The following is a 16,063-nucleotide window of genomic DNA, read 5'->3' on the forward strand; positions in this document are numbered from 1 at the left end:
TAGCCTAATCGCTTGCTCACAACTTTAATGCCAGTAGCTCACAAAGTAGAATTTTTGCTCACTAGACTCCACAGCTTAGAGGGAACATTGCCCTAGAGTTGGACTCGACTGGCTTTCGCGGCCGGGTGCCAAAACTCCAGGTCTCTTCTGACCAATTCAGCTCGAAGGCACGTTCCCCCACCACCACCACCACCCATTACTTCAGAACAGAATGGCTCCCTGCCCCATTATCTGCAGCGCCCTGTGGGTGTGCATGGAGTGCCGTCACGTTGCACCTGACTTGCAGCGACCCCATAGGGTTTTCAAATCGAGAGATGTTCAGAGGTGGGTTTGCCACTGCCTGCCCCTGCGTAGCGACCCTGGACTTCCTCTCAATGGTCTCCCACCCAAATACTAACCAGGGCTGACCCCGCTTAGCTTCCAAAATCTGATGAGATGGAGTTATCCTGGGCCATCATGCAGAGTTAGAAGGTATCCTAGAGGTCACCTACTCCAACCCCCTTGCTCAGTGTGGGAATTAGTCAACGGCAGCACCCCACACTGCTTAAAGGACTACACACCTTTAAAAAATGTTTTATAACTATTGAAAAAAAGCATTTACAAGAGAAATTATAGTGGGGCTGTGACTTTAAGAAAGGGGGCAGGGCCCCCAAAAGCCCCACCATAGCTACAGGCCTGATTACAACTGATCTCCAGACTCCAATGCTCAGTTCCTAGAGGAAATGGCAGCTTTGGAGGGTGGACTCTTTGGCATCACGCCCCTGCTGAGCTCCCTTCCTGAATTCCACCTTCTGCAGACTCCACCCCTGAATCTCCAGTAATTTCCCAACCTAAACCTGGCAACTGGAACTGCAGCGCATCCCAGCAAAAGCTCCTCTCTGCGCTCCCTCTCTCAAGTCCACTTACAGAATTCCCTGCCCGAATATTCCCTTACAGAATCCCCTGCCCGAATATTCCCTTACAGAATCCCCTGCCCGAATATTCCCTTATAGAATTCCCTGCCCGAATATTCCCTTACAGAATTCCCTGCCCGAATATTCCCTTACAGAATTCCCTGCCCGAATATTCCCTTACAGAATTCCCCGTCCGAATATGGAAAGGGCAGCCCGCTAAACTCAAGACAAAGATGATATGTTATCATTTAATTCATTTGTGTCCCGTCGTTCACCCCAAAGGAGAACCCAAAGCAGTTCACACCATTCTCCTTTCTTCCTCTTTATCCTCACAACGACCCCGTGCAGCAGGTGAGGCTGAGAGAGCATGACTGGCCCAAGGTCACCCAGCGAGCTTCCGTGGCACAAGTGGGAATTTGAACCTGGGCCTCTCAGACACTAAACTGACACTCTAGTCTTAACCACTACACCAGGAAAGCAGCAGTCTGTGGCTATCAGCCAGAACAGGCAAATTAGAACCTCCATATACAGGAGCAGTGTAACATGAATTCACCCGAGCCTGGGAACGAAGGAGAGGGAAAGTCTGTTGACTCACACGGCCTGCACCTGCTGAGAGGAACACCTGCACAGCAAGCAGCACCAGAGAGTGGGAGGGCAAAAAAAAACAAAAAGCCAGTTCCCCCTCCTTTCACCGCCACCGCCAAGCCGCACCTTCTGTTCTTGAAAGGGAACTCGAGCTTCCTCCTGGGGCAGGCAAGGTGGTCATGGAGACGTGCAACTGCTGACAGCTCAGACCGGTTTCTGAGCCGCAGCCAGCCACTGCCAAAAAACACACGAAACGCCTCCACAAGAGGAGCTGTTTCAGAAACCGGAGGTCGCAATGCTCCAGGGCTGAGCTGCAAACCTTCGCCGCGCATCTTCTCCAGTGAAATCGCTGGAGTAGCCTCCAAGGTTGACATGATAGTGATCGGCGTCCCATTATGCTCGGCGGCAGTTGGGAGATCCCGTGACATGCCAAACAGACCATGGGAAATGTCTTCGTCAGTGACCCAGCGGGTTCGGATCCCGTTCGCAGATGGCACCCACGGGAACCGGCTCTAGGTTACTGCATCGGTTCACACTAGAGAACAGGACTCTCTTAATGTGCACAGGAGAGAGATTTGGGGAAACAACGCTTCTTGTGCTTCACTGAATGAAAAATTATCTTTGGTCCAGGGCATGTGTGTGTGTAATCAACTGTTTCTCTTATTTATTTACACCCTGCCTTTCTCTCCCAATGGGAAGCCGAAGCGACTTACAGCGTTCCCCTCTCCTACATTTTATCCTCACAACAACCCTGCGAGGTAGGTTACACAGAGTGAATGGCCCGAGGTACCCCCTTTAAATGCTTTGGGGGGAGAAGCGGGGGAGAAACGCCTGCACTCCAAGCCGCGAATTAGCACGGCCTCCCCACTTCTCCCCAAAAGTTGGGGGGGCTTTGGGAGGAAGCTGGGGGGTGTGCCCAGGGCCCCCCGCCATAGCTACGGGCCTGGGTACTACCTATCAAGAGTGCCCTCCAAAGTAAGCCTCCCCCCCAAAAAAACCCCACTATTAGATTGACCACTGAATGTTTTAAGCTTTGTCTTAGTTTTGGATCACGAGGGGGGAAATGATACTTCGCGGCCGGGTGTCAAAACTCCAGGTCTCTTCTGACCAATTCAGCCCAGTACTTCAGAACAGAAATAAATGGTTTTGATCCAGTGCTCCCTGCCCCATTATCTGCAGCGCCCTGTGGGTGTGCATGGAGTGCCGTCACGTTGCACCTGACTTGCAGCGACCCCATAGGGTTTTCAAATCGAGAGATGTTCAGAGGTGGGTTTGCCACTGCCTGCCCCTGCGTAGCGACCCTGGACTTCCTCTCAATGGTCTCCCACCCAAATACTAACCAGGGCTGACCCCGCTTAGCTTCCAAAATCTGATGAGATGGAGTTATCCTGGGCCATCTAGGTCAAGGCAAGAGACAAGCGGGGGTGGGCTTGCCATGGCCTGCCTCTGCGTGGCAACCCCCGGACTTCTTCAGTGGTCTCCCATCCAAGGACTAATCAGGGTTGACCTGCTTAGCTTCTAAGATCTGACAAGACCGGGCTAGCCTAACCCCATACAACCCACGGCCACGCTCCTCCGTCCAGCCCAGTTTAAACTTGGCCCACTTACACGAGGGTTGCCAGCCTCCAGGTGGTGGCTGAAGAGCTCCTAGGGTCACAACTGACCTCCAGGCAACAGAAGTTCAAGTTCCCCTGGAGAAAATGTCTGCTTTGGAAGGCGGACTTCTAGGGCATTGTACCTGGGGCTCTCAACCGACAGGGGTTAGCTGGAGATCTCCCGCTATTACACCTCGTCGCCAGGTGATACGAGATCAGTTGACCTGGACAGAATGGCTCCTCTGGAAGGTGAACTCGATGATTATTATATCTGGGGTTGTCGACCTCCAGGTGGTAGCTGGACTTTGGAAGGCGGACTTCTAGGGCATTGTACCTGGGGCTCTCAACCAACAGGGGCTAGCTGGAGATCTCCCGCTATTACACCTCGTCGCCAGGTGATACGAGATCAGTTGACCTGGACAAAATGGCTCCTCTGGAAGGTGAACTCTATGATTATTATATCTGGGGTTGTCGACCTCCAGGTGGTAGCTGGACTTTGGAAGGCGGACTTCTAGGGCATTGTACCTGGGGCTCTCAACCAACAGGGGCTAGCTGGAGATCTCCCGCTATTACACCTCGTCGCCAGGCGATACGAGATCAGTTGACCTGGACAGAATGGCTCCTCTGGAAGGTGAACTCTATGATTATTATATCTGGGGTTGTCGACCTCCAGGTGGTAGCTGGAGATCTCCCGCTATTACAACTGATCTCCAGGCAATAGAGATCAGTTTACCTGGAGAAAATGGCTGCTTTGGAAGGTTGGACTCTCTGGCATTATATCCCGTTGAAGTCCCTCCCCTCCCCACCCTCCTCAGGCTCTACCCTCCAAAATTTCGAGGTATTTCTGAATTCGGAGCTGCTGACCCCAGGCCCATAGCCACAGTGGGGCATTTAGGGGCAGTGCCCCCTCACTCGTGGCCCAGGCCCCACAACTCCCACTGTGGGAGTCATGCTGGCAGGTTAGGAAAGACCCTTCTCTTCTTCACCTGCCTGCCAACAGGATCTATCTATTCCACACTCCCCTCCCCCCCTGGTTTCCCAGTGCCCCACCACCCAAATTTTTCTGGCTACGCCCCTGGGTGACCCTATCCTAAACCTGAGTGTCTTTGCTGTGCACATTAAGTTGGATTCTCTCAACCGGAGCATCCAGAACACCGCGTCGCCAATTAATTCTGTACCGAGAAAGGAAGTCTGAAATATTCATGCCGCAGCCGGCCTGCAGAAGCGCAGACGTCAAGAAACGAGGGATTTGATGTCCCCGCGGTAACGCGGCCTTCTCCCTCGGCGCTACCTGCTTCCTCCCGCCCCCAGATCCCCGCTCGCCAGGTGAATCCGAGAGAGGCAGATGAGAACCACGTTTTCAAGACAGCTTTTAATTACAACACAGAAGCAGGGACAGACGGCCCACGCGGGACAAGGGGGGGTGGGGTGGGGAAAAAAGAAAGTACGAAAATAACTCTGTGCCCTTTTTTTAAAAGGCTGGGATATTTACAGGCAATGGGGGAGCCAGAAAGATAAGAACTGCCGGGCCCAATAAGGCACCGCATGGGGGAGTGCATGAGGGAGGAAGAATGTGACGGAGGGACTCGTCCTCCTCCCCATGACAGAGTAACGCCCTGCCCCACACCAAAAATGGCAGACAATTCAGGGGAGACTTTATACCTTTGTTATTTACTTCATTTACAAACATACACAGACACACACACCGCCATTCTCCCCGATGGGGACCCAAAGCGACTTAACATCCTTCTCCTCTTCTCCATTCGATCTACACGAAAACCCTGCGAGGAAGGCTAGGTGAAAAGCGTGCGACTCAAAGAGGCGGGCCTTGTTGACACGGTCACATGAGCAGGGATGGACGGGCAGTGTTTTAACAGGGGCCTGGTCAGTTTCCCCCCCCAGCGCCGGGCTGGGTAGGGGGGTTCAGCACCTGTCCCCCTGCTTCCGGATTAAGAGCACCAAAACTAGAAGGACTCCCTTGGGAAAACCCCACTCCCGAGGTAGGCCACTCCTGCCTCTGCATACAGGACCCACAGAAGCTTTCGCCCCTCGTCCGGATCTGCCCCCGAGCCCATCTCAGATTTTTAAAACACAACCCGCTTTGCGTCTCCTCTAGCGTTAAAAACAAAAATTAAAATCCGGTTAAGGCAGCAGCAGGAGCACGCGACTGAAGAAGAGATCCTCCAGGAAACGAGAGTCCCCGGCTCTGTTCTTTTCTTTTTAACCTTCCGGCAATCCCGACTCCGCAGGTCTCCCCCTGCCTGCCCCACCAGTTCAAAAGGGAGTCTCTTATAGCTGCCTCGCCTTGCTAGAAGGAAGGTCTTTCCCTCCCAAATGGAGTCCAGCCACAAAAGGGTCCATAAATTAAAGAAAAACAGGGAGTGGGGGAGAAAAGTCTGAGAACTTCTTTGGAAGGACCAAAGTTCCCTCTCTCTCCCTGCAGAGGCGGTTCGCTATGGTCGGACTTCACACATAGACAGCAGTCTTGGATATGATGGAGCCGTCGTGCTGGGACTCCATGTCGTCGTATTCGTAACCGCGGGGCGAGGAGCCCAGCCGCAACATCGGCCCCAGCTGGTCGAACTGCTCCTCTTCGTTGTCCAGGCGGCGGGAAGGGTAGCCGTAGGGCAAGCGACGATCTTTGCGCATCTCTTCTTCCTCCTCCTCCTCCTCCTCTTCTTCTTCCTCCTCCCTCCCCCGTCCCGGAGCAGCTTTGAGAGGCCGGTCGAGTTCGGCAAAGCTGCGGACCGGAGGCGGGGCGGTCCCGTTCCCGAAGACCCGGGTCTTGGGGTCATAGGAGCCCTTGGTGTCCCGGAGGCGGCGCCGGCGCAGCACGAAGACGACCACCAGGGCCCCCAGGAGGGTCAGGGCCAGGATTCCCCCTACGACGGCCCCTGCCACGGCTCCGGCGCTGCCGCTCTGCCTCTCCGCCGGCTGGTCTGAGTAAAGAAAGCAAGACGAGGAAGGTCACTCAGAGGGAAGGGCATCGGTAAGCAGCGCCAGCGCCGGGAAAGGGGCAGAGCGGCAGGGGGGGGGGGGGAAAGGGCAAATGGCGGGGTGGGGAGAAGGGGTGGTGGAGACCCATCACTAGCCGGCTGGAGCCCAACGCGTCCCCTAGCCTCTCGGATGCAGGCCTGCCCAAAACGTGGCGTGGCCCGGACCGCTCCTTGCGTCCCTACCCACAATGCACCCAGCTACCGGCACATCCAATACCATACGTGCGCCTGATGCAACAGGCCAATCAGACTGCATGACCTGCTTTTGACCTCCCGTCTCACAAGGCACTTGCCTTCTGGTACATTCTAAACACCGCCACCATGATGTAAAGACGCACGTTTGCAGCCGTTTGCAGACTGAAGGGGAAAGGGGAGCTGAGATTACTTCCGCCGGAACACACACCTCATATGCTCAAAACGAACATCTGATGCAGAGTTGCTGGTGGTGCATTCCGAAATTTAGCACCTGGCTTGCTACAGTCCAACAACAGACACTGCACAAGGGCCTTCGGCTCTCCGCCCCCACCTCACGCATTTTAACTGCAGTTTTTTTGTGCTTTGTGTATTGGGGGGGGCAGGAGGGGGGGCCGACACCATTTTTCATAAAGCACTCTCCCCTCCAGACTCCTGTTTCCTAGCACCCAGATGCACTCCTTTACACACAGGACTTTATTATTATAGCCACCACCCCATACCATTCTCACCTCGTACGAAGATTAATTGTTCGGTTGAGGCTCTCCCGACCTTGTTGATGGCGTGACAGATAAAAGTGGTGTTCACGGAGGCGTCCACGTTTTGTACCACGAGCTTCTCCCCCTGGACGGCCACGTTCCTTGGAAGGGGACCGCTAGACCTGGCGGAGCGAGAGAATGAGAAAAAGACAAAAGTTTACGCCAACAAATAGAGCCTAGGGGTCCACACCCGTCAATTCCCCCTGAAAAAAGTCTATTCGATGTGATGTGTATCTTGCATTTTAGGAGGGAATGCCTCACTTGACTTAAAATTCGGAAGTGAGTAGGGGAGCACCGAAAATGTTTTGATGAATTCTGTTTAACTATTTAATAGTTTATTCTGTATTTTTAGTCACTATTTCATTGTTTTATTGTTATTACTTGGCGTTATGCCTCTGTTAGCCGCCCTGAGCCTTCGGGGAGGGCGGGATATAAATCCAAATAAATAAATAAATTAAACTCATTATGCTGGATTTGTTAGGCCAGGGGTGTCAAACATAAGGCCCGGGGGCCAGAACTGGCCCGTCCAGGGCGCTTATGCAGTCCGCGAGCAACTGATACAAGGGAGGAGGTGCTGGGGGGAGAGTGGGGGGAGCCACTCCATTGTGGTTTCAGCACAGCAGAACAACTTCGTCCGCAGCAGTCGAGCATCGTGGGAACATCGGCCCAGCACTGCACTGCTGCCTCTCCAGTCCGCCCATGTGGGTTCTCCTCTGCGCCCCCCTCCCAGCCCAGGGGGCCTTGCACCAACTCAGAGCTTACCCGCTGCTGTCCTTTATACAGTTTCTATCTCTGGTACCTGGCATTATATTTTATGGCACACATGTCCCGGTCCAACGAAGTGACAATTATGTCAGATCCGGCCCTCGTAACAAATGAGTTTGACACCTCTGTGTTAGGCCAAGCTAAGCTGCTCTCTTCTACCAACCTCGACCACTGCAACCTTTTTGCATTTTATACTCTGTTTTTCTCCCCAGTGGAGACTCAAATCAGGTTACGATATTACCCTCCTCCCATTTTATCCTAACCACCACCCTGTGAGGCACGTTAGGCCGTGAAAGACTGAGCCAAGTTCACCCGTCGAGCTGTTGCAGCGGAAATGGGGATTCGAAACCGTATCGCCCAGGTCAAAGTCCAGCACTCTAACCACTACATCACGGTAGCTTTTAAGCATTAAATCTATCATTTTCACAGTACTAAATTTCATCGTCACGTGGGGTGGGAAGAAAGGTTAGAGAGTGCTCCTTATGAAAATTAAATGGAAAAGGCACAGAGGGAGTTCTCATTCTGTACTGTGTTGGTCTTCATTTATATCTCGCTTTTCTCCCCACCATTGTGACTCAAAAGCTGCTTGCAACGGGGATCCCCAACCTTTTCAAGCCCCTGGGAGCTTTCAGAATTCTGATACAGCACAGCCACAAAATGGCTGCCGCAGGAGGCGGAGCCAGCAACAAAATGGCTGCCATTGTGAAGATCCTTATGGTGTGGTGGCAAGAGGACTGCTCTTGGGAGCACAGCTCTGAGAGAACTGTGGTTTGCCCACGGTCACCCAGCTGGCTGCGTGTGGAGGAGTGGGGAAGCAAACCCGATTCTCCCAGATTAGAGTATGGGCTCCTAACCACTACTGGCTCTTGACCTTTAAAACCCTTCATGGCTTGAAACCGGGGTATCCGAAGGACTCTCTTCTCCTGTACGTTCCTGCCCAGGAATTAAGATCACAGAGAGGGGCCCTTTGGACTGTCCCATGAATCAAAGAAGCTCGTTTGGCAGGCACCCCAGAACAGGGCCTTTTCGGTGGCAGCCCCATGATTACGGAGCACCTGCCCCCCTCACCCTGGATCTTTGGGAGGCAGCTGAAGACGGTTTCATTGAGGACCGCATTTGATTAATTTATTAGCAGTCCTAAATTGAGATTGTCGAGAGGTGACCAATTCGTTTTCTAAACGAATCTACAAATTCTAACAAATTCAAGCTATTTCGGTGCATTTAGAATTCCAGAGAGGTCATATCCAGGGAGAAGCTCTCCCTGTGCACAGTCTCCCTCTTCACCCAGGAGAGAGAGCACATAGCAAGCCATCACCCCAACACCATTTCCATGGAAGAGTTCAATGGACGATTGACATCTTTGCTGGCCATCCCTAGGCAAACAGATCTGAATAGAACAGTGTGTGTGTCTTTGGGAGGCAGCTGAAGACGGTTTCATTGAGGACCGCATTTGATTAATTTATTAGCAGACCTAAATTGAGATTGTAAACTGGATTGTCCATATTCTACATTTTATGTCGTTTATCTACACTGTAAGCCACCCTTGAGGTCCGTAGGGACGAGAGGTGACCAATTCATTTTCTAAACGAATCTACAAATTCTAACGAATTCAGGCTGTTTCGGCGCATTTAGAATTCCAGAGAGGTCCTATCCAGGGAGAAGCTCTCCCTGTGCACAGTCTCCCTCTTCGCCCAGGAGAGAGAGCCCATAGCAAGCCATCACCCCAACACCATTTCCATGGAAGAGTTCAATGGACGATTTACACCTTTGCTGGCCATCCCTAGGCAAACAGATCTGAATAGAACAGTGTGTGTGTGTTTTAAGCAGAAAGAAATGGGGTTCAGACTCACGTGGCCCAGCTGATGTTGGTGGGCGGCGGGTTCCCCGTGGCGCTACAGGTCAGCATGGCCTCCTCGCGGCTCAGATACCAGTTGTTGTCGTAGCCTTGAATGGTGACTTCGGGGGGGTCTGCGAGGAAAGCCGAGAGAAATGCTCGGTGGTCAGCCGGGGGGAGTCACCAGCAGTCACGTCTGTCACCCCCTCCCTTCTGTCCTGCTGCAAAACCCTAACTGCAGCCAGATCATATTTTGACACCTCTGAGTATTCCCTTGCTTCGTTATACGATGGCCAAAGGCGAAACTCGAGGTCGTGGAGGGAGCGTTTCTCACCAAACCATGCTTTATGTTACAGCAGACCGGGGTCCCCAACAGGGTTCCTGTGGGCACTACGGTGCCAACTTATGCCAACCCCCTTGAGGATACACCTTTCTTAGTACCCAGCAGGTGTTTTTAGAACGTGGGTGGGGCCAGGTGGGGCTCTTACACAGCAGGGCTTCCAATTGGCCACTGAAGATCCAATTGGCTATGCAGATTAAAATAATGCTGGCTAAACAGATTAAAAGAATGTTCTTTCACGGTGGCAGATACTATCACACTGCTTTTTTTATTCCCATGTGCCCTGTGTATGATTTAAATTACCCCTCTTCACCCCCACATTTGGGTTTCCTCTGTGCGCTTGGCTCCGCCTCCCATGGGAGCCATTTTGTGGATACGCTCACCCCCCCGTGTCAGAATTCCAAAGGTGCCCAAACGCTTAAAAGAGTGGGGGACCCCGGCAGTAAACCCTCATCGATGGCAAGGATCTGTTCCCAAGATCAGCTGGAATGGTGGAATCCACCAATACACGGGAGCGGGGGCGTCTGCTGCGGCCATTAGCGAAACCACCAAATTCCCCGCAAAATGTAATTATGTCATGATTCCAACAACGGTGCAGTGGGAATACAAACAGGATGGTGACTACACCATGCGGTTGGACCATAGATTAAGTGAAAATGCAAAGGTCTCCTGTATCCATCACCCACTGCCCAAAGGTCATGGTGGGTACCATTTTTTTTTGGGGGGGGGCGAGTAAAGTCGCAGCAAACTTATGCCAACCCCGTAGAGTTTTCAAGGCAGGAAACATTCAGAGATGGTTTCCCATGGCCTCTCTCTGTACAGAGACCCTGGACTTCCTTGGTGGTCGCGCATCCAAGCATTAATCGGGGCCAACCAGGTTTTACGCTGGAGATCTGACAAGATCGGGGAAGCCCAGGACAACGAGGGAATGAATACCCTTTCGTAGATTTTTAAAAATCATTTTGAAGACCAACTCTCCAGAAAAATTCGGAAATTTTGTGATGATGAAAATGGAGAATCTTCTGTTCTCGACAATTAACTTAGGACGGTCTTCCTTTTTTTGGCATCATACGACAATTTGATTTCGCTCTTTATTGGGAGACGAATTCCCAGTGATTTACTGCTGCCCTTTAATGCAGATAACTAAATAAATTATTTAAAAGGACCACTCCCCTCTCCCCGATCATTCCTGACCGTTATCATTAGGTCGTGTGTTTTGTGTAGGTTAGTATGTTATTTTGTGTTGTTATAGAAAATAAATAAAATTGTATACACGAGAGAGAGGGGGGAAATAATTAGGTCGTCAACTCTTCAACACAGAGACTGGCTTTGTTTACATTCATCACCCCCCGAATTTTCAGCAAATCAAGCCATCCAGTTAGACGACGAGGGGGGGCAAACATTTTCTTCTTCCCCTTTTGCCCCAAATTTTCAGCAAATCAAGCCTACCAGTTAGAAGACAGGGGAGGCCCCAAACATTTTCTTCTTCCCCTTTTCCCCAACCGTCCCCAGTCCCCGAAGCCACTCACATAATATGGTCAGCGTGACCGGGAGTGCCTCCGGCTGCGCCAGGGTCTTTTGCTCGACGTGGCAGAAGATACGCTGATTGTTGGCCTCCTTGGTGGGCACCATCATGTAGTGGCTGGTGACGGTCACCGTGCCGTTCGTGTTGGTCACCTCCGAAGTGGTGAAGTTGCCATTCAGCCCCGACTGCCATGTGACCTGAGCGGCTGGCTTCCCGTTGGACGAGGTGCAGGTGGCCACAGGCACCTCTATGTTCCCGGTCTTCACCTCCAGGGCCTCTGCAAAGTTTTTGGGCTTGGCTAGACAGAGGGAGAAAAAGGGGGACTGAGTGACACATTGGGTATGCTGCAGAAGATAGCCACGTTTCAACAAGATGGTTTCAGAGGACAGCCACGTTGGTATACAGTAGAACAGCTAGATTCAAGTCCGGTAACGCTTTCAAGATCGGGATTTTTGGGGAATGAGCCTTTGAACTACTGTGCCCTGAAAATTTGGTTGTTCTCTAAGGCAGGTGTCCCCATGGGTACTGTGGCATTCATGGACACCTTTCCTGGTTGCTACTTGTGGAACAATTTGGTGTAGTGGTTAGAAGCACAAACTTTAATCTGGGAGAACCGGGTTTGATTCCCCACTCCTTCACATGCAGCTACTGGTGTGACCTTGGGTCAGTCACAAGTTCTCTCAGGAGCAGTCCTCAAAAAGAGCTCTCACGGCCCCACCTACCTCAAAGGGTGTCTGTTATGGGGAGGGGAAGGAGATTGTAAGCCACTCTGAGACCCCTTTGGGTAGTGAAGGGCGGGGTATAAACCCAATATTTTCTTCTTCTTCTTTACCGAGTGTTTTTAGAAATTGGGTGGGGCTGGGTGAGGCTTTTGCCCAGCAAGGCTTCTGATTGGCTGGGCAATTTTTTAAAAATGTTGTTTTGGCCATAGTTGTCACCACAGCTGATTGGGGGCTGGGTCCGCCGCCCGCCACAGCCGTTTTGCTGCAACAACCACACTGTGGTCAGAATTCCAAAGGTGCTCACAGACTCAAAGAGACCGAGGACCCCAGCTCGGAGGTGCTACTGGACTCCAATCAAATCGCAACAAGGCCCACAACTGGGGCAAATATTACACAAGCGTTTGTCCCTCCCCCAGGTTTAAAGATATACTCCCCAAATATCGTTCTCCCCTCTTTATGCTGGTCATACAAGCAGATCCTTATATGATATCAGTTTCCACAGCCAAAATAGGGCCTGCAATATCTCCTAGTCAAGGTAATACTGAGAACTGGCGATAGACAGGGCTATTTTGGGGCAGGAACGCACAGGAACGGAGTTCCGGCTGGCTCCTGAGTTGGCCACGCCCAGCAAGAACTCATTAGCATAATAGGCCACACATAATATCAGACACTCATTAGGATTGGCTACATTAGGGGTGTGTGGCCTAACATGCAAAGGAGTTCCTGCTACAAAAAAAAAGCCCTGGGTTTTGACAACAAACAAGGTAAACCGAATAAGAAGCAAAAGGGGGGTGTGGCTGGATGACCACACTTCTGGTAACATGTGGGGTGTGGCCTAATATGCTAATGAGCTGTGCTGTCAGGGGTGTGGCCTAATATGCTAATGGGTTTCTGCTGTTGGGTATGGCCTATTATGCTAATGAGTTCCTGCTGGGCTTTTTCTACAAAAAGAGCCCTGGCGATAGATCAAGATGAGCAGCCATGGTAGTCTGTCTGTAGCAGTAGAAAAGAATGAGAGGTCCAGGAGCACCTTAAAGGCTAACAAAATATGTGGCAGGGGAGGAGCTTTCGTGAGTCCCTGCTCACTTCTTCAAGATGGGGTAGCCGTGTTAGACTATCTGTAGCAGGAGAAAAGAGCAAGAGCCCAAGAACGCTTTAAAGCAGGGGTGTGTAACTCATTTGTTACGAGGGCCAGATCTGACATAAATGAGACCTTGTTGGGCCGGGCCGTGTGCAACGCTCCCTCTAAACTGTGGAGCCTTGTGAGCAAAAATTTTACTTTGTGACCTACTGGCATTAAAGTTGTGAGTGAGTAACTTGGCTGCTGCACAAATTAGTCTGCTCTGGAGCCCTCCTTCCGGAGCGAAGACAAAACGGTGTGAGCTGGAAGCTAAAAAACTGTGCGCTAACTCACACTAACTCAGAGGGATCACTGGCCACGTGTGTCATAAAATGTAATGCCAGGCAGCGGTGATATAAACTTTATAAAGGACACAAACACAAAGGTTTTTTCCCCCTTCAAATAAAAACATGCTTAAAACATTAGCTCTGTAAGCTGCAAACCTACTTTTGATTTATTGACATTCACCATAGAAATCTCACGCTCAAGAGTTCTGAGTCTAGGGCTCAGGTTAAGACATGAAATGGCTGAGTGATTGAGAGAGTCTGGCGAAGCAAGTGACGATGCAGCAGCAGCGGAACTGGAAGCAGGAGATGGCCAGTTTCACTGCGGGCCTGATGGAAGCCCTCCGAGGGCCTCATCCAGCCCCCGGGCTGCATGTTTGACACCCCTGCTTTAAAGACTAACGCAATTTGTGGCAGGGGATGAGCTTTTGTGAGTCACTGCTGACTTCTTCAAGACGGGTGGACGAGTTAGTCTGTCTGCAGCAGTAGAAAAGAGCAAGACTATGGGAGCACCTTGCAGACTAACAGAATTTGTGGCAGGGGAGGAGCTTTTGGGAGTCACTGCTCACTTCTTCACTTCGCTTCATCTGAAGAAGTGAGCAGTGTCTCCCGAAAGCTCCTCCCTTGCCACAAATTGTGTTAGTCTTTAAGGTGCTCCCGGACTCTTGCTCTTTGCTTGCTGCTACTGAGAACTGGAAACCACTGAAGGGCTTTCAAGTGAGAAACTGGAGGCCTAGGGTCCCAAATCCAGCCTCCCTGGAACGGCCCATCTGGCACCCAACTAGAAATGTGAAGGCCCGGAAAAAAAACAGAAAAATTCAGAAAAAAACACGTTTTTTTCCTGAAGCCTTTTTTGTTTTTTTCCAAAAAATTGGAAAAATTGAAAAAAGAAAAGGGAAAAAATTAATTATGGAACATTTTATTTTAACATGATGAATAAAATATTTTATTGATCTAATTTCTGTGCACTGAGGACAAGCAAGTCCTAGGTTACAATCTGAACTCTCCAATGCAAGAACAAGATGCATTTCTTCCTTTAGGAGGTGCTATTGTCACAAGAAAAGAAAAAGGTTTCAGTTTTGTTTTTGCATGCGGGTGGGTATTCTGTTTGTAATAATGGTTTGGATACACTATATTGCTAATACGCTAGTTGTGATAATTTCATGACAAGTAAAAATGTCCATAGTCATATTTTATGTTCCTAAAATAACAGAATGACTTTCAATCTAGAAAAGAAAAAAGAAGTGCTAATTAGCCTTTTTTTCAATTTTTCCGAAAATTTCCGTTTCCCCCTGAGAAAAACTGGGAAAAAGACGCGTTTTTTCCCAAGCTTCAAAATTTCCGAAAATCTTACATCTCTACACCCAGCACAGCACCCGGCAGCAAAGGACGTTCTCCCTTTCCATGCACCTTAGCTGCTCTGTCAAGGTGGGGGCCCAAGCCATTCCATCAACCCCCACCCCCCAAAAAAAAAGTATGAAGACCAGAGAGTCCATGCAGAAGTTCATCTCTGGCATACCTGCATACGAAATCGAGATCAAGAGTTAAAACTTTTTTCTGGGCCCTACCACTTTTTTTTGGGGGGGGGGCAAAATGCACTCCCCCAATGAAAGCAGGGAGAGTCACACACTTGCCCAAAGCTCCATGTAGGAACGGCAGGAAAGAAACAAAAGCTTTGTGCCCAAAAAAGCATGCAGTGTACACCCTTCTTCCCCAGAGGCCTGGAATGCTTCAGTCCACAAGAAGCTCCACCCCACGATCCCGCTGGCTGCAGAAAATGTCCCTCTAGCAAATAGGATTGAGATGCCTAAAAGGACTCACCATGGAATATCTATCGCTAGTCACCTGCAGGTGGAGGGGGAGGCTTTGGGTGCCTTTTGCTGTTCCTTGGAGCTGAACGGCAAAACAGGCCTCTGTTGCCATTCATGCTGGGAGAGGGGGTATGTTTGGGGTTGCAAATGGCCCTTGGCCCATGTATCCTGCCTAGCCCCCTCTCAGTCAAAATGTGCACCCCATTTGTGTTTACACGACACAGCTCGGGTTCCAAGCTTCAGGTGCTGCATGGGAAAGTTAACAGCTAGGATTTATCTTTTCGGTACCTGGAAGACAGCCTGATATTTCCTCATTTCCCCCACCCCACTCCACGGGTTCTACTTCTCCATAGCAACACTTCCAGAGCTAAGAAACGCAGCCGAGATCGCCGGCAAAGGAGCGCTGCAGCAAAATCATGAATAATATCGATAGCATGATCATATGAAGTGAGGCTATCCCCATGTTATCCTCCCTGACTTGAAAGCCATTCAGGTTTCCCGACAGTTTGGACTCTGTCTCTGAGTGTGTGTGAGAGAGGGAGGGGGTCTTCTGGCAAAGATGAGGTTGCTGGGAGAAAAGAACAGATTTTAAGATAAGAACACAAGAAGAGCCCTGCTGGATCGACCCATAGCCCGTCTAGTCCAGCCTCCTGTCTCACACAGTGGCCGGCCAGTTCCTCTGGAGGGCCAACAACAGGGCAGAGAGGCCGACACCTTTCCCTAAGGTTGTCTCCTGGCTCTGGGATTCAGAGGCTTAGTGTCTCTGAATGTGGAGGTTCCCCTCAGCCACCGTGGCTCGTAGCCATTGATAGACCTCTCCTCCATGAATCTATCTCGTCCCCTTTTCAGGCTGGGCATTCCT

At 50.9% G+C, this 16,063-nt stretch overlaps 1 protein-coding gene across 1 annotated transcript in view; it reads right to left on the reverse strand.

The window, feature by feature from the left end:
• Window positions 1–16,063, reverse strand: part of LOC107115266 (nectin-2-like) — a 76,239-nt gene that overhangs the window by 50,538 nt on the left and 9,638 nt on the right. Inside the window, exons 2-5 of the mRNA XM_015416935.1 lie at window positions 11,269–11,562; window positions 9,416–9,533; window positions 6,774–6,922; window positions 5,544–6,012 (exon numbers count right to left, since the gene is read on the reverse strand). Coding sequence (XP_015272421.1) covers window positions 5,544–6,012; window positions 6,774–6,922; window positions 9,416–9,533; window positions 11,269–11,562 — 1,030 coding nt within the window. The remainder of the gene's footprint in view (window positions 1–5,543; window positions 6,013–6,773; window positions 6,923–9,415; window positions 9,534–11,268; window positions 11,563–16,063) is intronic.

This window comes from Gekko japonicus, unplaced genomic scaffold, assembly GCF_001447785.1.
Source record: "Gekko japonicus isolate JY-2015 unplaced genomic scaffold, Gekko_japonicus_V1.1 scaffold3080, whole genome shotgun sequence".
Lineage (NCBI taxonomy): Eukaryota > Metazoa > Chordata > Lepidosauria > Squamata > Gekkonidae > Gekko > Gekko japonicus.